The sequence below is a fragment of the Haemorhous mexicanus genome, chromosome 4 (genome assembly GCF_027477595.1).
Source record: "Haemorhous mexicanus isolate bHaeMex1 chromosome 4, bHaeMex1.pri, whole genome shotgun sequence".
Lineage (NCBI taxonomy): Eukaryota > Metazoa > Chordata > Aves > Passeriformes > Fringillidae > Haemorhous > Haemorhous mexicanus.
Window position 1 is genome coordinate 16,596,549 of NC_082344.1, and position 24,620 is coordinate 16,621,168.

Below are 24,620 nucleotides of genomic sequence, written 5' to 3' on the forward strand. Positions count from 1 at the left end.
CCGCGCCCAATCAGAGCGTGGCTGTGGGCGGTGTCGTGGCTGTGGGCGGTGTCGTGGCTGTGGGCGGTGCAAGGCCGTGGGCGTGTCGGGGCCGGCCGCGTGGGGCTGGTTGCGCTCCGAATCGCGCTGTCGGTTCCTCTTCCGGGTTCCACAGGGGAGGACAATGACATGGGAAATGAAGACTCCTACGTTGGGATAAGGTAGTTGATTAAAGTAAAAGATATAAAAGAGAAAAGGTTATTCTCTACTTCCCCGCGGGATGCAGGGCTTCCGCACGCACATCGGTCTGTCCGGAGGGCAAACACTAAATAACGAATGCCCTCCATTCCCTTCCTTTCCTTATGTTTTATGTCTGAGCTGACATCATGTGGCATAGAATAACCCTTTGGTCGGTTTGAGTCAGCTGGCCTGGTTGTGTTCCCTCCCAGGATCTTGCCCACTGATATGGCTGGGAATACTGGGGACACAGCGCTGGTGCTGTGGGAGCGCTGCCCAGCGGCAGCCAATACCAACCCTTTCCTGAGTGCCAGTGCACGGCCCGGCACTGCGGGGCTGCTCTGAGGACGGAGCTCCGCCCCAGCCAGAGCCGGCACCAGGCGCTGCCCTTGATGCCGCTCCCGCCAAGGGGGGGCCAGCTTGCACAAGCGCGAGGCGGCAAGAAGCGGGATCAAGGGGCGGCATCCCGGAGCGGGATCAAGAAGTGGCATCCTGCAGCGGGCTGCCTCGCATCGCCGGTCCAGCGCATCGGTCCGGCCCCGGCCCCGGGGCTGAGGCGGAGGCGGGATCGCTCGCGGTGCGGGCGCGGCGGGGCCGATGTCGCTGCCGGCCGGAGCTCTGCCTCGGGTGGTGGTCGTGCTCTCGTTCTCCGTCCTGGTGAGGGCCCGGGGCGCTGCCCAGCGCCGCCCCGCCCACAGGTACGGCGGGCTGTGGCAGTGGCGGAGCCGCGGGAGCCGGGATCGGGCCCCGGTGTCGCTGCCAACGGTCGGCGCCTGTTCCGCCGGGAGCAGCCGCCTCATGGCTCGGCCGCGATCCCGGGGCGCCGGAGTGTGCGATGCCCCTTAGGATGTCTCTTTGGGGGAAAGGCAAGCGGAGCTATCCCTTAAAGTGGTCTAATTATTGGAAAGTACGAGAGCGGTTTTGCCCTTTCCCACGTTTCTGTTAAAGGTTTTTGTTATGAACTTCTGGCGTTTCGTGAGTTGAATATTAGGAGGGATTTCTTCTAATTTCATTAGACGTTGGAATGGGCTGCACAGGGGGATGGTGGAATCACCATCCCCAGAGGTGTTCAAGGAAAGACTGGATGTGGCACTCGTACCATGGTCGTGTCGCCAGTACCATGGTCGAGGTGACACGATGGTATTTGTTCATAGTTTGGCCGTAATGATCTCAAAGGTTTTTCCAACCTAACTGATTCTGTGAAAGAGCTGAGTCTATTCCACTTGCTGTATTGTACTTTAAGATTGGGGATTAAAGAGCATGTTAAAATGTAATGAATGAGATGGGGTTTTTTTTCTTTTAGTAATTTATCTGCAAGCTGTTGGTCCTGTCTTCGTCCTGTAAACATGTTCAACAGTTATAACGTGAAGTTCCACCACAGAAAAGCTCTCACCTCCCCATATCCAGGATCACACATTGAGCGTAGCCAAGTTCCTGAAGATAAAGTGGGCTGGCTGACTGAGTGGGAAGATTATAATCCTGTGGAGTACACTGCAAAGTCTGTTTTGGCCAGACCCAATTGGGCAGATCCCCAAATCAAGTGAGTTGAAATGGTGGCTCTTTTCCCCTGAGAACATGAAAGCAGGAAATAATAATTTATTGAGTTAAGATCATCTGAAGTGATGTGTGATTCTACAGTGATGTGTGAAAATTAAGATTAAGGACAGTGGTAGTTAGAGAACTGAGTACTTTGGATTGTTGTGAAGGCCTTTGATACGTGATTTTACTGAGCTGATGATTGAGATTGGAATAATGGACAGCCTTTGATGCTGTGTTGTGAGCTAAATAAAAGTCTAATTCTTAAGAATTTTGAAGAACATTTTAGTGATACACTTGTTTGTTTATCATGGTTGGGATGGAACATGGAGAAAGTAAGTGTAATTGTAGTTTTTGAAGGGAGCGCTCTGACTCAGGAAATGTGAAAGGTTGTGAAACACAGGTTTTTTTTTTTGCGACTGTGTAACAATGTAGGTATCAGTTCTTCTGCCTTGAGTAACAAGGGATAAGACAAGAGGAAATAGCCTCATGTTGTGCCAGGGGAGGTTTAGATTGGATAATAGGAAAAATTTCTTCACCAAAAAGTTTATCAGGCAGCGGGACAGGTTGCCTAGGGAACTGGTGGAATCACCTTCCCTGGAGGCATTTAAAAGATACCTGGATGTGGCACATGGGGGCATGGTTTAGTAGTGGGCTTGGCAGTGCTGCATTGAACTTGGTGATTTTTGGAGTCTTTTCCAACCAAAATGATTGTGTGATTCTACACCTCTAATCTGAACAAAAATACTTTTGAAACACTTTGTCTAAGTGAAGCTCGAGAGAGATGCAACTTTAGTTCTGCACTTTTGCCTGCAGAACTAAATACGGAGGGACTGTAATCAGAAAAGGTTAGGACTTCATAGGCTCCTTTAGAAAAGGGAGGGCCTGCAACTCTAGTTCTAGTAAAAACTGCTCATCAGCACACTCAAAGGGGCGCTGCTGGTCTGATGGCTGGCATATAAGCTTTTGTGTTTTGTAATTTGTCTCTGTTAAATTCCTATTTCCCACACAGTGATGAAGGTTTTTCTCCCAAATTCAATGAGAGAGATGGAGAAGTGGAGAGGAAGAGTCTGAATGGCTTGTATGTGGTTGAAAATGGGAGACCCCGGTGAGTGTGGGGTTTTTGTTTGTATATTCATTTCAGTGGTGTAGTTTCAGTGCTCTTACAGGTCTGTCACTTCCAATACATGGTACCTACAAAGCCAAGAGTGAAAAATGGAATCTAGTTTGAAGAATCTGAGTTGGTGAATGAGAAACACGTGTTGTGTCTCTTGCCCTTTAAAGTATGTATGTGCTTTAATACAAAATATGTGTTGCTGTCCTTCCCTTTTTTGTTATTTAATCTTAATTTGTGTTTTTTGAGTTTGTTTTGGTTGGGTTTTTTGTTTGGTTTTTATTTTTTTGTAGACTGTTTTGAATGTGGGGAAATAAATACATGTAATGTGTTAAGGGTTTGGAAATTTAGCAGAAAATAAACTCCCTTGTGTTTCAGCTGGTCCTCAGAGATCAGAGGAGCTGGGTGTGGCTGGGCTTAATTTCCAGTTGGAGCCAGTTCAGGACTACATGAGTCATGTACTGTGGCATTTATTTCAGTAATCCAGTGGGAAGGACTGGCCTCACTGGCCGAGGATTGTTAGGGCGCTGGGGACCAAACCATGCTGCTGATCCTGTTGTAACCAGGTAAGGGGCAAGGTACCCTGCAGTAGAGAAAAAACCCATGCATTTTGCTTCTTTTCTGCTTCTCTGGGCAGAATATTACTTTTCATTGCCCTTTTTCCATGTGTGTTTTCTATGTGTAAGCCCATTCTGCTTTTGCTAATGTAAGAAACACTAACTTGATTTAGTCTATGACAGGAGGAGGTAGGATTAGGATACTCTTTTTGTCACTGTATGCTTTGTTTTGATGTGCTTTTCCAGCAGGGTGTGTGTGTATGTGCTAACCATTTTACACAAAGCATTCAGAAAAGATGGTGTTGTTAACAGAAGTGTGAGCTAGAAAGTGCCATGCCGAAGACAGAACCATTGTGGAAAATCATCCTGATGCATTTCACTTCTTCCCCTTTCCTGAAGGATACCAATGCTACTGAATTGCTTCCTTGCAAGTGAATGCTCTAATTTTTTTTGTTTGTTTTGTTTTTTTTTTGTTTGTTTGTTTTGTTTATACAACTTATTGGTAGTTCTTAGTTCTTTACTGAAGGTGATGGTGACTGCTTGTGGCTGTGTCCTGGTGCCGCTGCAGCTTGTGTGACCATTCTGTTCCAGCAGAAACATTCTCATCCTCTTAGTATGAATTAGCACCAGTACAGCTTGGAGAGCTTTCAGAGGAGCTCCTGCTACCAGCCTCTCTGCAGAAACATATCTTATGGGCATTTTCTGCCCTTTTGGCTGGGGAAAGCCCTCATTGTTCTGTCCTTGGTTGCAATCCTGCTGGATGGCTTTTGTTGGTTGCCCCAGCTGTTCATTCTCTGCTTTGTTCGTCACCACACAAGTTGCAGTGCCTTGCTCTTCCTCTCTCAGGCCCAGGTGTCAAGAAACAGCAAAACATATTCTTGTTTATCATTTTCTGCAGGTGGAAAAGGGATGGAAGTGGCAATAAAGTTGCTCATCCAGTTTCTGGCAAGAACATCTTGCAGTTTGTAGCCATCAAGAGGAGAGACTGTGGGGAGTGGGCCATTCCAGGGGTAAGGGCAAAGCTTCAGAGGCAGCTGGCATTTCCCTGCTGGTGAAGCCATGAGACAGATATGGCACATGTGTGATGCAAGTGGATGTAATATACTAAGAGCTAGGAGTTAAAATGTGTAGAATCTGAGGGATAGCATTTTTTTGTTTATTTGTTTCCCCCCCTCTAAGGGGATGGTAGACCCAGGGGAAAAGATCACTGCTACTCTGAAGAGAGAATTTGAGGAGGAGGCCTTGAACTCTCTGCAGAAATCACCTGAGGAGAAAGCAAAACTGGAGAAGCAGCTCCAGAAGCTGTTCAGCCAGGAACACTTTGTGGTGAGCTCTGTGTCTCTTGTGGTAGCCTTTTGAGCTGTACATGTAACTCATAGCTGTATAAAGCCTGAAGAAGTGCAGGTGAAATGAAAATATGTTGTGATGCTCATCTTCTTGGGGTGTAGAAAATTGAAGGGACTGTTGAAAACTCTGTAAGGGCAAATGTCTTAGAGGGAAAGAAAAAAGTATGACTGATTCCACCTTGTTTGTTTTGACACTGAGCTTGTTCTGGTTTGTTCGGGGCCTTGTAGGTGTACAGAGGATATGTGGATGACCCTCGTAACACTGATAATGCCTGGATGGAGACAGAGGCTGTGAACTATCATGATGAAACAGGTAAATATCTCCAGGCATGCTTTTACTTGCCTTTTACTCCATATGTTGGTTTGAAATTGGGGCTGTTGTTGAGCTGAGAATGGCAATGAAATCAGGGGAGCATGAAAGTCAGGTGTAAAATATGGGACTAGATTCTTAAATTGATCTGTTATCTTGGACTCCCATTTTTCACCTGTAAGATAAATCAATCTACTTAAATGCTTCTGATGTGTTCAAGCCAGAGACTTCATGCAATGACATTTCCACTGAATTTGGGATAGTAGGTGCCAGTTGTGAAGTTTCTCATGTCACTGGTCCTAGATTTATTAGTCCCCCAAAGTAGTGGAGATAGTGTATCTTTGGCCTCTGTTTCCAATACAGAAGAGAAAAGCATTTCCTTGGTTGTTGTCTATGAAGTCCTGAGATTCTTTTTAAAAACAGAGTGAAAACTTGGAGAAAAAAAGCAATTCAGAAGCAACAGCATCCCCTTTTAAAAACTAGTATTTTTTATTTTGGGGCCTTCCATAAAATTTTCATTTTTTTTTTCATGACTGTATATAAGTTTCAGAATTCAGTTTGTCCTGTAGAATAGTATGTGAGAAAAGGAGCAGTCAAATATTAAGCAAACAAGCAAAAATCCAGGCAGATGTATTGGCTAAACTTGGGGTAATAAGTACATGTTGTCATGATGGTTTCCAGTAACTTTTCATGCTGCTGGTGATATCCTAGGAATGATGATAGGGTGTTAACACCATTTCTGCCATTCAGATTTGCCTTAAAGTAGTGCAAGTCTGAAAAAGGTTTATGGCACAGAATCAGTGAGAGATTTAATTGTTTTTTCTCTGAGAAGCCATTGAAAGTTGCTACCTGTGAAGGAGCATTGTGGAAAGGCAGAATTAATAGGATGTGAGAAGGGAAAAAGCAGGAAGAAAAGATGCAATAGCGTGTTCTGTCTTTTTGTGAACAGGTGAGACAATGGATAATTTGCCTCTGGAAGCAGGTGATGATGCTGGAGTGGTGAAGTGGGTTGACATTAGTGAGAAGCTTGAGCTGTATGCGAGTCACAGCTACTTCATCAAGCTGGTGACTGAGAAACAGGGAGCCCACTGGAGTGAGGATCCTGGCTCTGAGTGCCACAAGTGATCGAAACTAGGAACTGACAGACTCTGAGAGGAGAACATGTTTTCCAGCTGTGAAACAGATGTCCTTGTGATCCTCAGTGAAAATTCTGTGAAATTCAGCTGGAAGAAACACTGGACAGTGATAAACAGAGGCTTTTTCAGAGACTTCAGATTGCTTCTTTTGATTTCTTAGCTAGTGTGAAATTAGAAGAATGTGGAGCTCTTGCTTTGCTTTCTTGGCTTCATTATTTGCAGCTGTTTCATAATGTCAGCAGATCTGCATGGCAGCACTGTCATTCTGACTGGTGGTAGTTCACAGGCTCTTTATTTTTGCACTGATTCTTTTTCAGGAATATGAATCCCTAAGGAATGAGAGACTTGTAGGATAACCTGAATAATGACTTAAGTGCTGCGTAATAAGGTGAAATTTCTTCTCTGAGTCATTTCACTTAACATATCTTTGCAGGGATTTTCTACTTTGAGCGGTTAGTTTTCACATTCAATTACTTTTTAGTTTACAGTGTGACTGGGATTCACATCTGAATGTGTAACTGTGCCTCTGTGTCAGAAGAAATTGTGACTGATTTGAGGAGCTGAATTTTGTGGTTCCTTCTCTTCCCGCGGTTTGTGGGGTACAGTACAACTGTTGTGGAGACTGCATCATAAAAAGAATCACTGGAAAGAGCCTTGAAGTATAATCTTGTAAATTGTGCTGGTTTCTTACCCTACAGGTGATGTGAATAACTTGCAGTTAGGAGGCTGATGGGGGCTTTCTGTGGCATTTATGCTGCTAACAGGGGCTGCTCAACAGTTGCTGACATTTCTCTCTGAGTTTTTAATCAATTGCTGTTAATTGTGTACTGGTGTCAGGAATTGGTGACAGTGACAGCTGAAAGTTGATGTTGAGACCTGAGGACTTCAGGAATTTTGATCCATGTGTATTGAAATAAAATCCCAATATTGCTGGGTGGAATGTGCCTGGGCTCGTCCGGCCCTAGTGCTCTGGACCAAAGGCAACAGCTGTGGAGTTTCACCTCAGAGACACCTTTGGCTGGCTGGAAGTTGCAGTTAGGCACTTGGAATGAGTCCAAGCATGTTAGAAACTCAGTTTACCTCTAGTGGAAAAGGTTCAGGCAATGGTGAAGAGGAAAGAGAGCGGATTCTGCGGGAGGGTTAAATGTAGAGTTTTATTCCAGGGTCACAGAGCTCTGAATCTTGGTAACAGCTCCAACAGAATACCGACCGCATGTCTCCGTGACTTTTAAGCTCACAGGGCGGGGGGAGGGAAAGGATAGGTGAGCCACCAACCAGGTGGGAGGGGGAGGGTCTCAGGGGACAATGACACCTGGACAGGCCAATGACCCCAGGTCTGAGAAGCATCTTTTGAACTTCTGCCAATCACACGACGCACTTGCTGGTATGTAGAACTTGACGGACAGCATTTAGGAAGGGGGCAAGGGGGAGGGGAAGGAAGAAGTTGGCACACCTGAAAAACTGGGACAGGATATTGCTTCACACCGCAACACATATGTTGAGGTAAATTGGTGATAAATGTCATGGTCTGGAATTACCTTGTGTAACAGTACTGTGACACATTCATGCACTGTTGAGATTTTATCCACATCCTGTTTAACTAATTAATGGGTTTAGGACTTTCCACTTTTCAACCCTACCCCTGCCTTCCAATTAGCTAGTGAAACCTAGAGGAGTTATGGGTGTTTATGCAGGAAACCCTGGGAATCTTGCAGAGTTATTAGTGTTCTTTTCAAATGAAAAGGCAATGTCAAAAGGTATTTATTTTTCTTTCAATCCTTGCTCACCTCTTCCTGCCCGTCTGTTTTCTTCTGTGATGTGCTGCATTATGCAGAGTAGACTCCCAGCAGTGTAGTTTGGTTTTGAAAGCATGATCCATAAGAGCAGACTCTTCTTAGAGAGTCAGGGGATGTGGATCTGCAGTGTCTGTATACAGTTTTTAATACTCTGTCTTGCATCAGAAAACCACAAAATGTCATTAATCATCACTTCTTCAGATGTTTTGGGTTATTAGTTTACTTCTCAGCTGATAAAACCTGCAGGGCTTTTTTGTAACAACCGTTGCTAATCCTTAGAGGATTGACAGGATGGCAGTGGAAATGTGTTATGAAAAGAATATTTGTTGTTTGTTTTTTCACTGTTGATATTCTGACAGCAGCAATGCTGGAGGAGTACTCGGGTGATAATACTGAGAGTACTGAAGCTGCAAACTGAGAGACAGCATAAATTCTTTTTCCTGAAGAAATGGGAATTTGTGGGTGAACGTCATTACCTTTTGAGGCCAGCTGTGTACCCTCAGTGTACTTGCAGTTTGAGAGCTGTGCTTTTGCCACCCAACTCTGTGTGGGTTAAAAAAAACCAGAGCAAATAAGCAATAGGTTGTAGCCAGGCTGGAAAAGTGCTGTCAAAATTACTTTCTCTCCCAAGACATTTGAAGTCCCAAAGAAAGGATCTTTTCCAAATAGAACTGGCATAGAGAATGTGCTTTTGTACATGCCATCAAGGCTGAGTTATTTACGCACTTCTGTGTAACACTGCAGAATGTGAAGTGAGCAACAGGTCAGGATTATGGAAAAAAACTGGCAGTGCTAGGAGTAATCTCTGGTTTGTGTAAGAAGTCCTTTTGTTGAAAATAATCACAGCTTAATTCATTGTATCCCAGGGCATCAGCCTGGCATTGGACTACGATTATCAGTCTTTGCTGGTTCAAGAGCAAATTAGCAGAGGGGGATGGGACTTAAATACCAGCTTGGTATTTAAGCTACCAAAATAGCATTTCTGACTCCCATATTCTTTTCTGTGGAGAGGCGATGTGGTTCAGGCGAAAGGTGTTTGCTGATCATCCTTTGTAAGAATAGCATTTGGGGCTTTTTCCTTAAAGCAGAATATGCCTGGAATGTTTTCAGTGAAGTGCTTACCTTAAAATCACAAGTTTATGGGGATTCAGGAATAATCTCATCCTGTCCTGGGTTTTTTTTATGCTTAAATTGTGTCTCTCTTGAGGAGAGCAAAAGATGGGCAAAGGTGAAAGAAACACAATTTTCTTCAACAAAGTTGTGACGATACCCATATCTCCAATAGACTTCTATTTTATTTGAGACTTCTATGCAGCGTGTTAAGCTGACAATTTCAGGGGTGATAACATCTACATTCTATAATTCTACTGAAGAGTTTTGTGAACAGCTTAGTCATTAGGTTAGTAATATTTATTGGTTCAGAAAGATCGTGGATACATGTGGGGGGAAACACTGTTTTTTAACTATGAAGTAGTTAAATTTTTCTGCTGTTAATGAATGTAGAAATTTTCTGCACTTGGGTTGTTTGATAAGAATTCAGTGAACCTCATTCCACCGTTTTCTTGAAAGCTGTTAAGCTGTTAATTACAGAAGTAAGCAGGATTCATCAATTTTAGTGCAGTAGTGGGAGTCTGTTCAGCTGGGCTCAGAAAAGGAGATTTTCATTTATGTCCTCTGCAACAAAAAAGAAGAAAACATTATTAACATTTTATGCTGAAGAGACATTTTTATGCTGTATCACTATAAATAAAGGGACTGATGCTATGAATGAGCAATTAGTGGCAGAAATATAGATACTAAGATAACTCCTTGCAGTTTTTGTCCTTCATGACTGGTAAAATGTCATCAGAAGAGCTGGAAAAATTCTGGGAAGAGCAAAGGTTCTGTGTGTCTGATTTCTGACCAGAATCAGCCTCCACTTAAATTAGGGACTTGGTAGTAGGATTTTAAACACATTTCTTCAGTCTGCTTGTTTGGCCAAGTGTCTTCTGTCCCATAATTCTTCTGGGATTAACCTGTGCTACGTTGTTAACCCTCTTGACCTTTTGCAGTCTTGTTATTAGTGTTCTGTTTTCCTTTAGGCACAGTAGCCATGGGCTTCTGCTTACAATTTCTTTGTCTTTCTTTGAGGTCTGAGTAATGTTCTTGGTGGGAACATTCTGTCAGGTACATCTACCTATTCTTTTAGGTTTACCTTCTTTAATCCCAAAGCAGTGGCACCATTCCTTCAAAGCAATGAGTTTGTCCTTGTCTCTATTGCACTCTTGGAAGAAACAGGTTATGCAGTGTTCCATGGGAACAAGGGAGGCTCTCAAGGGTGCAAGCTCTGAGTGTGTTAATAATCTGAAAGAAAGGGCAGGTATGGAGAGCTGCATTTCCTTAATAAACCAGCAGGATTATCAAAGCTGATCTAAGATGCTACAAGACGACAGTGATGCCTTTATCAGAGATGTCCCAGTGGATTTTGTTGTGGTGCTTCTGTAGTGAAAATGTCCCAGGTCATGATAGATGTCTAATATCTGATGAGCTAAAATGCTTTTGCTGAATGTTTGTTTGCTAACATCTTTTTTCCTAGAACAAGTATTACTTTTGTAGTAATTACAGGTACTGAAAGGAGCAACTTGCTCACAACTCATTGCTTGTGGAGTTTTGCTGTTAATCCTCGGGATACCAAGCTTGCAAAGTGCTTAATTATGTTCTAAAATGGTAGGTGCTGTCCTGAGATATTGAAGGTCTGAACTTGGAAATACAGATCCCATCACTTTTTGATATGACCAAAACCTTGAAATCTGAGTTATGTTCTCAGAAGGTGGAAGCTGCTCTGAACTGTGACTATATCTGCTCCTTAAACTGAGAGACCTCTGTGGTGTTAGTTGAAAACTATGGATACCTCACTAGTGGATTTTTGCTGCCAGCGCTCTGTCCTTTGTACTTTGCCTGTTTCTCTTAGCTTCAGTAATAACAGGACTTCCTCTTGACTGAGAGCATTAGTAGGTATTAAGACACTGTAGAGCTTACAGTGTAATACATGATTGTGCAAGGCAAGAGGATAGCAGATTCTGACCTAGACTATGATCAGGAAAACAATGAGAGAAAAAGTTCTGTGTTAGAGAGGGGGTCATACTGGCTTCTAACAGCTGAGGGACTGGTTCTGTATGTAGAGAATTCCTTGAGGTGTTTAAAAAAGTAAAACAGCCTGAGTTTAATCAGCAAATCTGAACGGAACCACAGATATTTTTTTACCTGTCAACAGGGTGCTGATCAAACTGGTGAAACTGCCAGTGCACAGGATACACATACATGTGGTAATTTTTCTCAAAGTCGTGCAGGAGCAGCTCAACCGGGTGGTCACCAGCCACAAGGCGCTTGTCATTCTGATAGATCTTTTTTACCTGAGCTCAACACAGAAATTGTTTTTTTTTGTTTCAAGTTGAAGATCTGTCTTGAAGAGAACTATCTGGCAAGAAGGTGTTTTGGAGAAATGAAACTTGATAATAAAATACCCCTAGGGAAATGTGTTTTAGTGTTGGTGACCATATGCAGCATGAAAAGCTTGCCTTAGTAGTCCATGACATTTTTGCTGCTCTCTATGTCACCTTTGGCAGTAACTAGAAAGGAAGTGAAGTTCTTGTGGTTTAATTGTCAGACTCAGCTAAGGGGGGCAGTAGCTTCAGCATGTTAGGAGATTAAACCAGTTATATCACCTCTTCTGTCCTGAGGCAAGCAACGCATGTTTTGGTGGGAAATAAACCATCTCAGAAGTCATCTAATTCATGCCATTTTGTATGAGGTGTTCTGGGCTAGTCCCTATAACTGCATGGTCTTATTTGAAAAGAATTTCTGACCTTATTCCTTTGCTTTTCAGTTAGAATCCCAGAAATGTTCAGGTCACGTTCATAATATTGAATAAGGATGTTCTTAAGCCAGTCTCGCATCCGGAGGGGAAACTGATCCACTTCATAATCAGTACAGGGGGGGATGTCTGTGCCAACAAGAAAAGCTTTTGTTAACAAGTCATCTGTTAAGTCCCCATTTGAGCATTTCTGAGATTTGAGATCTACTTCCAGTAAAAATTAGAATTGATGGAGCTGTTAATATATAAAATTTTCAATGCACCTAATGTGTTCAGTTATAAATCTACAATTTTTTAGTGTACAAGCTTAACCAGTTGGGCAAACCACAATCTTTATATATCTGTGCAGCTTTTGAGCATAATTGTGCAGTGAAGCTCTAATCAGTCAGTTGCATGAAAGTAGAGTTTTTGAGGCAAAGGAATATTCTGGCTGGGAATGCACTTTCCTCCTACCATATGCAGCAGTTGAAGAGGTTGGAAATCAGTTCTGGCTTTTAGATCCTAACTTCTGCATTTTGCATCTAAGTTTGGTTGGCGTTTTTTGGTTTTTTGTTTTCCATGGGGGTTTGAGATGGACATTTTCATTTATCAACTCCCTGTAAACACTGTTTTTCTCGTCAAGGATTTACAAAAATCTTCAAAGACTATAGCAATAGGAACATATAAGACAGTGCAGGGGGAAGATAAGGTTTCAGATAATTTTTAAACATGTTTAGGGTTTTGAAGGCCTTAATTTGCAGATAATTGATGCACAAGTGGCAGATTATAGGAAGAAGGGTAATTTAGGGCTGGCAGATGTGTTAAAGCTACTGGCTCTTTATACCGAGCTGAATTCTTCAAAGGAAAAGAAGCTTACATTTGCAGGAGCCCATGTAGTCTAGGTGCAGCTGGTGTCCTATTTTTGTCCCTTCCAGTTGACATTTGGTGCCAAAGAGTTGACGCGTCCCATCATAAGTCTTGTTATCCACAAACCACAAACCTAGAGGAAGGAAAAACGCCACCCTACCACTGTGTTGAGAAAAGTCTTGTCATTCAGAGTCATTACAGTAATAAAAGCGTCATTAATGTGGTGAATACCACAGGGAGTACATGTGATCAGAAGTATTGGAATTAGTAGTTGTTGTATGTCCTTATGAGGACTAGTAGTTGTCTGTACTGGTATGCCCAGTTATGCAACACTACAGTTTAATTCTATGGTTGCAATATAGCCTCTGAGATGCTGTGGGATTATTTCACTGAATGTGTACTAAGCATGTGCTCTAAAATACCAAATGGATACATAGAATTTTTTGTGACTGGGAAAAGGTGCAATCCCTGAGACTGAGTAAAGCAAGTCAGTTACTATGTAGTTACATGGGTTCATACTGCTCTCAAACCACACTTAGTGAGTTTGTGTGCTTTATACTTAATTTTTCAATTACTGGAATCACTCAAACTAACTTGCATGATTTTTAGGGTAGAACCATGCTAAATAATAGCAGGGGAATATGTTATCTTGTGAACACTTTAGGTGGCTTTTCCCAGTCCTGTGCTCTGGGTGAAATACTCACATGCTCATAGTCTTTGGTGGGAGGGCAAGCAGCAGGATCTTGGCAAATGCAGTTGTTTGTCTGCATGACAGACTTTGCCTCTTTTGCAGTGGAAGTTCCAACATGTGTCTGGCAGTCCTAGCAGGAAAGAGGGACTATAAGGGATGATGGGATAAAGCCAAGTGTTTGTCAGATACTACTGAGCCAAAGCAAAACACAGCCCAGTATTCATCAAGAAGTTCAAATGCATTTTTAAGTTTGCATTTTCAAGTTGTTTATGAAGCTGGATCTTGTATTGTATAAAACAAGCCAAACTTTAAATGAGAATTTTTGGAAGACTTCTAGCAGTCCCAGGTTTGAATTGGATGGGGAACTATTCTTTTTTTTTTTTTTTAGAAAAAGCTGTTTGTTCTGTAGAGACTGACGTTCACTTCCAGACTTCCAGCTTCCTTTGGTGAAACATATCCCATCTGTCTTTGCTGAATCAAGCACTGGCCTCTGTCCCACTCCTACTTGAATTCAAGCTACTGTTCTGAAACTGAAAGCTCTCAGCACAAAGTAAGCCCATTTCTGTATAACTGACATAAAAATTTGTGCACTGCCTACAAATGTTTCTCACTAACAAATTACTAAATCCAAGGGAGTGTGGAAAGGATGCTCTGGGAACACAGGATTAGGCACAAGCACAGTTCAGTCACAGGAAATCCTGTGCTGCAAAAGGCAGAAAAGAAATGCAGACCAGCAGGTTCCCCAGTGGCAGAGAGTTGGGAGTTACATGACAGCTTTTCTTGGGGCTTACCAAGGAGAGCCTCCTCATTCCTGTTGCTGACACTTTCCATCTCACCATGGGAACTGCCTGTAGTCTTAACCTGCACAGTCACAGAGGCATAAGCAGAAAGTTGTGGTAAATCTTGGGAAGAAAAAAATACTTGGCCTAATTTTTTTTCAGATCCAAATACAGAGCTGACTGAGGCACAGTTTGCTCTGTTTTGCTACGCAAAATCTGTGAGAAGAGCATAAAGCCTCTGGTAGAATTACCATGCTCTTGTTATTTGGGGAAAAAAATAGAGTAGGAGGTGGAGAGAGAGAGAGAGAAATAGAGCTCAGTAAGGCCTGAGTTTCTTATAATTGTTCTATTAACTCTAGTCCTGCCTTTTCAAGCTGTTCACTTTTGTGTAGTAGCATTTAAAATCTTTGTGAGAGATGAGTGAACAGGCTGGCCTAGTAAACTGGAGACTGGATTTCAGGTTTTGCATCTGTGTATCTGTGTTTATTTGTGTGTTTCATTACACACCCCACTGGATCTGGAGCTCTTATGTGAATGGTGTTCACTTCCTTTCTGGTCCAGTTCACCTAAGTGCTCTGGGTGCAGTGACACAGCATGAACCAGAGGAATAGTGAGTATAAAGGGAGATGAGACTTCTGCATATTAAGAAGTCATCTGTTTTTCTCCAACAGGTCATTTCAATCATCAGGAATTAAATTTAGAACTGGTCCGTCTCCCTCTTTTTGTAGTACTCAAGTTTTATTTTAATGATAATTTACCTTATCTTCACTGTCCATTGAATTCATGTTCTGAATGGAGCTACTCATTTTCAGTTGTTGCTTGTTGTCAGAATTGGGTGACTCGTGATCATAATAATCTTGTTCAGAGTGAGCAAAGTCTTTAATCTTGACAATTTGGTAATCCTCAGTCTCTCTGTGAACTGCAGTGTCATCTTCAGTGGTTCCTTCTCCTTCAGGCTTGGTACTGGTCCTCTCCTGGTCATTACTCTGGATTCTCTCCTCTTCTTCATTGGCTGTTTCTTTCGAGGTACTGCTGAGATACTCCTCACCATCAATGTCACCACTGTCATGACTGTCATCATCATTACTGTCTTCCCTATCTTGTATTTTCACCACTGTATCATGATCACTCTGATAGTTCAGTTCAATGCGGTATTTTCTCTCTTGACTTTGCTGTTTGCCATCCTGATATTCATTATGGGTTTTTTGAGAGAGGGGGATTTCTTCTTTATAGGACTTCTTCCTGTTCTCCCTCTCTTCTTCCTCTAGGTCGAATTTCTCACTGTGTCTTTTGTTTTTCCAGGTTAGTTGGCTGTAATCTCTCAATAGTTCATCTAATTGCATGCTGTTCTCATGTTGCTGTCTATTGTATTGGTCACCTTGACATGTCTGATGGTCTTTGTGTTTGTGTCTCTGTAATCAGTTTCTTCACCCCATTTCTCATCCTCTTCTTCCATGCTTTCCTCATCATTGCTTTCGCTGTTTTTATTTTGGACAGGCCAACAGCATTTTTGTTGTATTTCCACATGTTATGCTCATGATGAAGGCTGAAAGCGCCCACTGGGTGTTCTGCAGGGCCTGGGAGGTGTCGGTTTGCTGTGTTCCCATGTTTCTCATGTTTCCTGAGCTGGTTGTGCTCAGAGCTGGACTGTTCTCTGCCGCTGCTCCCAGAGTCACTGTCCTGGTTATCAGAGACCAAACCTAGTATGTTGTGCACTGCAAGGAAATTGATGCTTTTCAGGCTGTTTTTTACTTGATGCTTGCTCCCAGTGCTTTCTTGTTTCCTCATGGTCTGGGGCCCATCCCTGTCTTCAGAGCCTGGTTTTAAGTTTCTGGGAGTGGGCAGCAAATCACCCTTGTCTACATACCCTGTGCTCTCTTCCTTTGAAGCTTCTGGATGAATATATTCACTCTTAAAAATTTTTTTTAAATAACAGATAAATAAATCTTAGGATTTATTTTAAGCTGATGCAGTGTTATTTTTGCCTTGTATTGCAAAGCATGACACTGGCTTTATTTGTTTTCTTTGTATTGCTCCTCTTAAACTAGCCTAGAGCATGACATTAACAGCTGATGTGCCTTCTCTTTCTCAGAAAATCTGTTTATCTGTCCCTTCTTTTATTGATGGAGTTTCTGGAGAGGTCTGTGCAACTCTGTTTCAGAGACAGATGCATACGGGTGTCTTGTGAGATCTCAGAATGCTTAATTAGTTTTTTAGTCATAACCATAGGCACTTGTAGGCTGCAGTAATTAGCACTTACCTCAGAGAAGGGAGATGCGAAACATTACTTCCTGCACAGATAAGGGAAAAATAAGGGACCTGGGAACAGAGGAGCAGGCGAAGAGAGAGTACCTTTCTCAAGGTGTTGTGGTAGTAATTCCTGAGAAGTGCCCTGCATTGATTTTATAATCCATATATAAATCTACTTTGAGCCCAATATATCATTACTTCCTAGCTGAAGTCACCAGGAACTATTGTGTGTGGTAACAATTATTAGATCAACAACAGATGTTTGAGTGCCTTTTTTTACTTAATCTGTCAAGACAATAGCAAAAGTGGTACCTTCAGTGGAAATCATTCAAATGCTTGAGGAGAAAGCAGGTACTAAAATGACTGTCAGGCCTTGCTGAAGCAATTACCTTTCTGCTGCTGTGTGTGTTTCTGAACAACATCTATCTATGGATGTTCAGTGATGCTTATTGCTTACAACAATATAGGACCTGATGCTGATATTTCTTAAAGCTTTTGGGAGGTTTAATTTGGGAAGAATGGGCCTTCTCACTTGGTCCATCCGAGTTGCTGGAATAGCTTTTTCTTTTAGTTTGACTGCTTGGAAACAAGCACTCTACTCACAAGTGCTTATATTTATTTTATTTTTAAAGGTAGGATTGGAAATATTAATTTGATTCTTGTAGATCAGCTATATCCTATTTCCGAATGTCAAAGTGGTATCTTAATGTTTTACAATTTTGTCTTTTGCCTGGTGTCCTTGCTGATGTGGAAATAGTACTGGGAACTATATTCACTGTGTAAATTCCAATTCTAACTTTTTCAGGGGAAGATTGTATGTCTAACAGAATCTAACAAAAATTTACTGGGGAGTTTTTCCAAAGTTCTACAGATTCAGAAAACACAAGGCCAAACAGTCTTTAAGATTTTCTGTTGTGGGTACCTGTGCTTGAAGCAGCAGTTTGAGAAAGATTTGACTCATGTCTTGACAGGAAGCCTTGTCCTGCACCAATTCTGCCGAGATGTGCCTGGATACAGCTTCCAGATGCTGCTTTCTGTTATACCTTTGTCACCTGGGTAAAATCAGCTTAGAACTTAGGTGCTACTGAAGGAACTTGAGCAAATTTCAGTCACTATCTGTGATCAGATACTGTGGGGGAGAGCTGGCTTTTGATAGATGATGCACATACTTGGAACTGATGATTCATTGGCTATTGCAAGGTTTTTTTTTTGATGTAAGTGTCTTATGTGTGTTATTTCTGGTAGACAGCTGTAGGATGCAAACTAATCTTTATACCATTTCCTCTACTGGATACTTCTTTAGGAAAAGTTAATTTTTTGTTTTCATAGTGCAGAGCATGATCCAGAATGTTATGAAATGTATCTGGAAGCATGATCTGACCTTAGTAGTTCTGAAATATCTAGTGACTTGGAGACAAGATCCATTTTGTCTGAGTCACAAAGGCTCAGTGCAATAAAAAGGAATTTTTATTTGGGTCAGCCATGAATGCAAAACTATGGGCTTCGTCATTAGCACACATATGTTGCATAGGGAGGGCTGGTGAAATCCTCTGTCTCATTGCCATCAGGGCACCTGGCCTGTCAGCCACAGAGTTCTCTGCCAGGATAAGCTGTGTCTAATGCTCTGCACCATGAATAATGAAACATATGGTGGCTAAAATTCTTACATATTTGAGACTGCATATGATCCCCTGGTGTGATAAATTGAGGATTTCATCCTCCTCCTATACTGGCGCTGTAATAACAACAATTTTGACTGTCACTGTCACGTGCAAATACGGGTAATGATGATATGTGGGGATTCATTTAAAGTAATTTTGTAAATAAATGAAACTTCCATTTTGAGCTTTAGATTTTGTCCTGTTTGCAATAGTTAATATGCAAGGCATGAGATACTTGGCATTAATTCTTGAGGTGAGAGGGTCTCAAGTTTTTTAACATAAATCAATTTGCCAACCTATATATGTGGTAATGTGTTTTTATATTTAAGATTAATAAAGTAAGTTACTTCCTATTGTTTAAAGAACAAGAAGAGTACCTTTTCTGGAGCTTTCTGTCTGTGAATTCTCAGCTTGTGGTTTACAGGATGGGTCTAAAAAAGACAAATATATGAATATCTGCACATCCATAAGCATAGAATATTCTCAGAATGGGAAATTAAGTGACAGATAATAATAGCATGGTGAGGACTTATTGAAATAGCAAAAACTGGTCCTACAAGACAAAGAAGAGGGCTACAGCCTTCATGTTTTCCAGATCTTGTAGAGGACAATAATTAATGGTTCAGGGGTAGGGCTTAGAGGTTTCCTTTCTGCAAGAGACATGAAAACAAAACACATTAGGATTTGGGTATAATGACATAGAAATGACTGATGGAAGCAGTGTAGTGGTTCCCGTAAATTGTTAAGTCTAGAGACCCACAAAATTGTTATGCAGTGTCCTGTAAACAGATGTGAGACCAGCTTAACTAGAGGACATTTTAGTCTCAGTTCTTTGACAGTGATTAAGCTATAGGCTGTGTTCAAAAACTCCAGGTGGGTGTTACTGAGAGGCAGAGCTGTGAATGGACATAGGTTAATTATTTAAATACTTAAAAATAGTTGTAAGTATTTATCCACCCCTATGAGATACCACTTTGTGAAAGATGCCTCTTTTTTACTGAGCTCTAAGGCAGTGCCTGTTTGTGGCACCTCTACGGCTGGCTGCTTCCCTCTGTGTCTGGTAGGAAGAATTAAGTAGTGAAATTCTGCTCAGCAGGTCTCCAAGCTCAGAAGTGCTGCCCAGGCTGCTTGAAGAAGGGGTGCAGTCCGGCTTTGGATGCAGTCCTGCTTCTGTGTTTTCTTGGAAATTGTCACCTGAAGTGTACACTTTTGGAAGAGCCCTCTGTTAAACATTGTTTAATGTCACTATCTTTCCTTAATGAAGGTCAAAATACTCATTAGTGGGGCATGTCTTGTATGCAATCCATTTTTCCTTGCAGTTAGTCTCCAAATTACCTCTTGACTAAATATCTATTATGTCTTGGCATTCACAGTTAGTTGTCTAAGATGTTCTCAGAGGGAAAGGCAGAATACAACAAAAGCTAGTAATGAGCACATGCAAAATGCCTCACTGGACTGGATATGGGCAGTCACTTCAGATCAAGGCAAGTGTGGTTAGACTGAGGATTATGCAGGCAGCTTGTCAGAAATGCAGGGCAATAATCCAATTTCATGTAAAGCCTTAAAAACTGCATACTGTGCTTTTTGAAGGCCTTGCAAGTGACTGAGGAAAGAAGGATTTGAATGTCAGGTACGCCATTTCTTTCTGTTGCTGGTGAGCAACACAGACCTGGGCATGTCACTTAACTGAGTTTCCTTCTTTAAAACTCTCATTTGTCATATTTGTTTTGTTAAACTAGTTTGAGGGTTATAAATGAAAAGTTCTCCATGTTGTGTTTAATTTATGATTGCAATTGTCTAACTTGGCTTGTCTCTGTCTGTAAAAGTTGCCTCTACCACCTTTGCTCAAATAATCAAAAACTAGTTGGAATAAATCTGAGTTAAGGTGGCAGGACAGGGCTTTTGTATTTTTTTTTAACAGCAAGCCTGCAGCAGACCATAGGAAGTATAAGTTTTGAATTAAGTATTTGGTCTTGAATAAGTGTTAAATTATTAGAGAAGGCTGACCACACTGATTGGAGTGTCCTATGATGGATTGTGAGATGATATTTTTTACACTAAGTGGGAAGGCACTTCATTCTTGCTTTAATTTCTAAATATGTCCTAAAAAAGAGAATTTTTAAAAGCAAGCTTTTGTAACATATAAGTTTAAGAGAACTGTCAGAAAGGAACGATTACGCAATAAGCTTTTTTTAAAAAATATGAGCAGGGAGACATCTCTCTGGGAAAATGAAATCATTATACTCTGCAGGAGAATCTGTAGGAAGACCTAGCCAAAAGGTGAATAGGAAAATTTCTTGTGTACGATGGGGTTTTTGACCAAAAAATGAGTAATTTAACAGTACTTCATCTTGGGTTATTGAGCAAGCAATGGTGACAAGGGGTACTGGGTTTGCATGGCAAGGAGGCTACAGGCTGCCATTCTAATAGTGTCTGCAGTCACTTGAAATACTAATCAATTACATGAATTTTTAATAAAAGTATAAGTGTGATACTTTTAAATTACAACTGGTATAGCACTTTCCTGTTTCCAGATCTGTTTCAAAAGCCCCTTGTGAGAGCATGAGCACATTATACATGTAGAAGCTGGTTCATGTGTGCACACACATAAAACTGAAAGGCAGATTTTGAGGCAGATTTCTGATCTGAGTAAAAGAAGAGATCACAAAAAGAAAAAGAAATTAAAGCATTAAAACTATTTCACTCCTTCTGTACCAGTAAATAGTTGATAATGAGAATTGATCCTTCTGATGCTGCCAGTTTTACAGCTGCAAAAGCCATCGGACATAAGTCCTTGATGGCTGACTGCAACAAGATCAAAACCAAACCAAAAGTATTTCAGGACAAGTTAAAACAATTTTTAACAAACCATTCACATTAACTTACTGTAATTGTTTAATCTCTTATGTTTCCTTTCTACAATTTCATTTTATTTTATGCTTGTGTAGATCTTGTTAGATCTTGAGTTTTTAGAGTTCTGGTGGTTTTTTGGTTTTGGTTTGTTTTTTTTTTTTGGACCAGAGCTGTCTGTAATTTAAGACCAGATCAAGTCACAATGAGCTACTTTGATTTAATTTGAGGAGGATCAAAATGAGACTTACCTATTACGCAGAATTATTTTGATATTAGTTGGTGGGTTTTGTCCTCTCCCAGATCCTACATTTCTTTCAAGGGCTCCCTGTTTGGTACATGCTTTCACTAGGTCTACCAAAACGTTTTTGAAAGGTTCCTCCAAGACCAGCCAGCATTTCTCTCTCTTTCTTTTCCAATAGGAGAAAAGAAGGTAAATCTGGTTTTTTGGCCTTGTCTATCAGACTAAGGTTCTTAAACTGATATTTCAAGAGACTGTTGAAGTGTTGGGAAATTAGGTCCCACTGTGGCTTTCAGCTGGACCACTGTACGGTTCCAAAGGAGGTGTGTGCTTTTCTTGGCTCTTGTTGGCCATAATGCTTTATTGTTTTGCAGGATCACTGGAAAAATAATTATTCCAGTGGTAAGATAAGGGTTGTATTCCTAAACACAGCAACTACACATTGTTTTCTCTTACAAAGGTCATTTTCTGTTCTAGACATAAACATCTGAAATGTGTTATCCTTAAAGCAGATGACACTGTATGAAAACTTCAGCTATTTTGTAGTCAGTAGAAAAAATTGCAGAGGGTTAGATATAAAGCATTCTAAAGTTTTAATTGAGAATAAAGAAGAAACAGTACCATAGCAGTAGAAGAGGTGCTCCTTCTTGGCCTGCCACTGATGTACTGGAAATCCTTGAGCCTTGCAAAATGTTGCTGCTTTTCCTGAGATGTGTTTTGGTGTCTGGAACAGATCTTCTCAGCATGTGCCTTGTGCTGCAAGTGTCAGTGAAGGGGGATGGTACTCTTTGGGTCTTGGTTGAACAAGGAATCCTAGGATTCCATGGGACAAGGTGGGGGGCAATGGGCTGGTGGAATTCTGGTGGATTGGTTGAATCAGAAAGACAATTTAGTGCTCATGGGCTCTGGGCCACTGGAGCTCAGCGGTTGTGTGGGAAAGACATACTTAGTGATTTGCAGGGAGGGGGGCCAAAGGGAGCCGATGCGAGAGTTTCTGCTGAATCAGCTGCTCCCAGAAGAGCTGAACCAAGAGATCTGCTGGGGCAGCCACGCTGTTGGCTGGGAAAGTGGAGCACAGGGGATGCCAGTCCCTGCTGAGCTGCCCAGTGTTGTTTCAGTATGCTTCACACGGTGTGTGTGAGCCTGCAAAAAAGTAGAAATTCTAAATTAGGTATGTAAAACCCAGTATTGGTTGGAAACTCTTGCCTAACTCTGAGGAGTTTGCTGTTTGGAAGCTGTTGCTATGGCTGTGCTGCCTGTCTGCTATAGGGACAATGCAGAGTGAGCTGGTGAGGAGTGTGGAAACTCCATGAGCCTCTGCAGCAGAGGCTTTGTGGCTTCTGGTTCTGCAAGCATTAATAAGTTTGGGCGTTTTTTTGGTTGGTTGGTTGGTTTTGTTTTGGTTTTTTTTTTTGGGTCATCTCATTATTCCATAAAATGCTCCACCTGAGCTGGAATACTTTCAGAAATAGTGGAGGGGATGCACCAATGTAAGAGCAAAGGCACTACCGCACTTCAGTAGTAAAGGCAGCAATCCAGTCTCAAATTCCACATTCTGCCAATATCCTCTCTTCCTAAGGAGGACACTTTACATATTGTGTTGACGTGATTAGAAGAGAGGTTGAAGCAAAATCAAATGAAGTGTGCGAATGGTAAGAACTGTAATGCAAATGCTGAAAATCCAGTCACTTTAGATAATATTTTAATTGGTTCTTTTTAAGGTTACAGTTTTACTGGCTTCTCTTCTGTTCACCCAAAAAGGTAATAGACATTGTGTGTTGATTAGAAAAAATACAGTAAGAAATGTACAAAAATTTACCATGTTTTATGTGGCAAACTGTGAAGTTTATAGTTAATAAAAAAAAATTTAAAATAAACCAAAAGAGCCTGAAATCAGAGCTGAGCCCTCACTCTGTAGACCAAGCAGAAAAAAAACCCTTTGACAAAAGTCCATGAGAAATTCTTAAAATCCTTTTCCCTTTTATCTCTGCTTCTCTTCCTGGAAACTAATCCATGCCTATTGGAGTTGAAATTCTGCTTGTCTGTCAGCCAGTTGGTGTCTGAAAGGAGTGGGCATTATTTCAGAACTTCCCATTTGTTTTTTCTTTTGTTGTGCATGCTGAAAAGATGATTGGTTTTATTTATTCAAAACTCTTTGTGCTGTACCATCAGATTAGCTTTACTGGGTTATCAAATATAAGTGGCTCTGCTGTGATTTTTCAATGTTTGAGATATGGATGGACTCTCAGCTATTAAAAGAAAACTGTTTGGGTGGCAACCCTGAAATTAGGACAAGTACAGCAATGTTAATTTTATGGTAACTAAATATTAACTCTTTTTGTCATAAGATTTTCTATAATGGCTATTAACCTTGCCTTGAAGTTCTTAATTCACAGGAAAAAAAAGTGCCAGACTCTGAAGAACTGTGCAGAAACTTGAAGTGGAAATTTGTAGGAGTTTGAAGGTTATTATTGGAAAACTGTATGTGATTTGTAGGCTTTGCCTGATTCTGCCTTTAAACAGCTTTCTTGGGGCTTGCCAGACAGTGGGGAGGAAACATTTTTGTTTTGAGAATATTGAGGAATTATTGCTTATCAGAGCTGTTACATATTTACAAAATACTTCATTAAGCAAAATTTTCTATCTTTGCTTTTAATGACAAAATGCTTTAGTTGAGAACATCTCTGGTTGTTTTCTGATGTCAGTGAGAGGTCGGGGCTTGTCTTGGAGCCATCAGTCCTAGTGCTCCAGTCCTCAGCCAGTCCCACTGTGTCAGGCAGTGTGCTTTTTGGAAACCTTTTCAGTGGAGGATTAGTAATTCTCTCACCAGAAAGATGTGCTGTGCTATCAAGGTGAAGTATGGGGGGGGAAGAGGGAAGGCAAGCAGTTGCTGAGCTAAGTGAAAGGGAGGATATGGAGCAAACAATAAAGATTAAACATAGAAGAAAGAAAACAGAGGAGTACAGGGAGGTGAAAATTTTTGATTTATCTGTTACACTGTGGCAGCTGCTAGACAAAACACTTTAAACAAAGGAAGAAGAGCAAAACCTCAGGTGATTTTTTGTTATATTTATTAATGTGCTTGTCTCTGGCAGCAATGATCTGTGGGTCTGACTGTGGATTAGGCTCAAAAGACATTTGTTTTCATTTGAGCTGTCTGCACTTTTGCATGCTCAGTCCTGCCAGAGGGCTCATATCTCTGCCCACAAGAGAGTGGTGTTGAGCCATTGGCTTCCAGACCACGTACCAGGCTTCAACTTCCAGGTTTTTGAAATAAAAAGTAAATTTTAATATCAGTGCTCATTCTGATTTACAAATAAAGTTTGGCTGTTCCATCAAATATGCTTTACCCCAAAATGAAAAAGTGTAAGCAAGGTGGAACTCAAGTGTTTTAGTGTAGGTAAAGAAACTGTGCACTTATACTGGCTAATATATCAA

General features: G+C 41.3%; 2 protein-coding genes across 19 annotated transcripts in view; one reads left to right on the top strand and one right to left on the bottom strand.

Annotated features, from left to right (window-relative positions):
* Window positions 1-53: 53 nt before the first annotated feature.
* Window positions 54-24,620, top strand: part of NUDT9 (nudix hydrolase 9) — a 53,454-nt gene continuing 28,887 nt past the window's right edge. For 4 of the 18 annotated variants that reach the window (XM_059843872.1, XM_059843876.1, XM_059843873.1 and 1 more), the window contains exons 1-7: window positions 564-914; window positions 1,520-1,756; window positions 2,765-2,860; window positions 3,346-3,432; window positions 4,322-4,433; window positions 4,603-4,749; window positions 4,998-5,082. In XM_059843872.1, coding sequence (XP_059699855.1) covers window positions 814-914; window positions 1,520-1,756; window positions 2,765-2,860; window positions 3,346-3,432; window positions 4,322-4,433; window positions 4,603-4,749; window positions 4,998-5,082 — 865 coding nt within the window. In that variant the 5' untranslated portion in view covers window positions 564-813. Of the gene's footprint in view, window positions 201-281; window positions 915-1,519; window positions 1,757-2,764; window positions 2,861-3,345; window positions 3,433-4,321; window positions 4,434-4,602; window positions 4,750-4,997; window positions 5,083-6,028; window positions 6,881-13,789; window positions 24,202-24,620 lie in introns of those variants that run through there. The other 14 variants (XM_059843862.1, XM_059843865.1, XR_009486143.1 and 11 more) reach the window with 11 other exon arrangements.
* SPARCL1 (SPARC like 1) lies at window positions 10,174-18,677 on the bottom strand. The gene is given in 14 exon segments (XM_059843891.1): window positions 10,174-10,354; window positions 11,255-11,403; window positions 11,857-11,993; window positions 12,721-12,832; window positions 12,835-12,843; window positions 13,415-13,466; window positions 13,468-13,531; window positions 14,193-14,262; window positions 14,939-15,588; window positions 15,591-15,666; window positions 15,669-16,091; window positions 18,469-18,523; window positions 18,626-18,656; window positions 18,659-18,677. Coding segments are annotated over 14 exon segments (2,028 nt in total).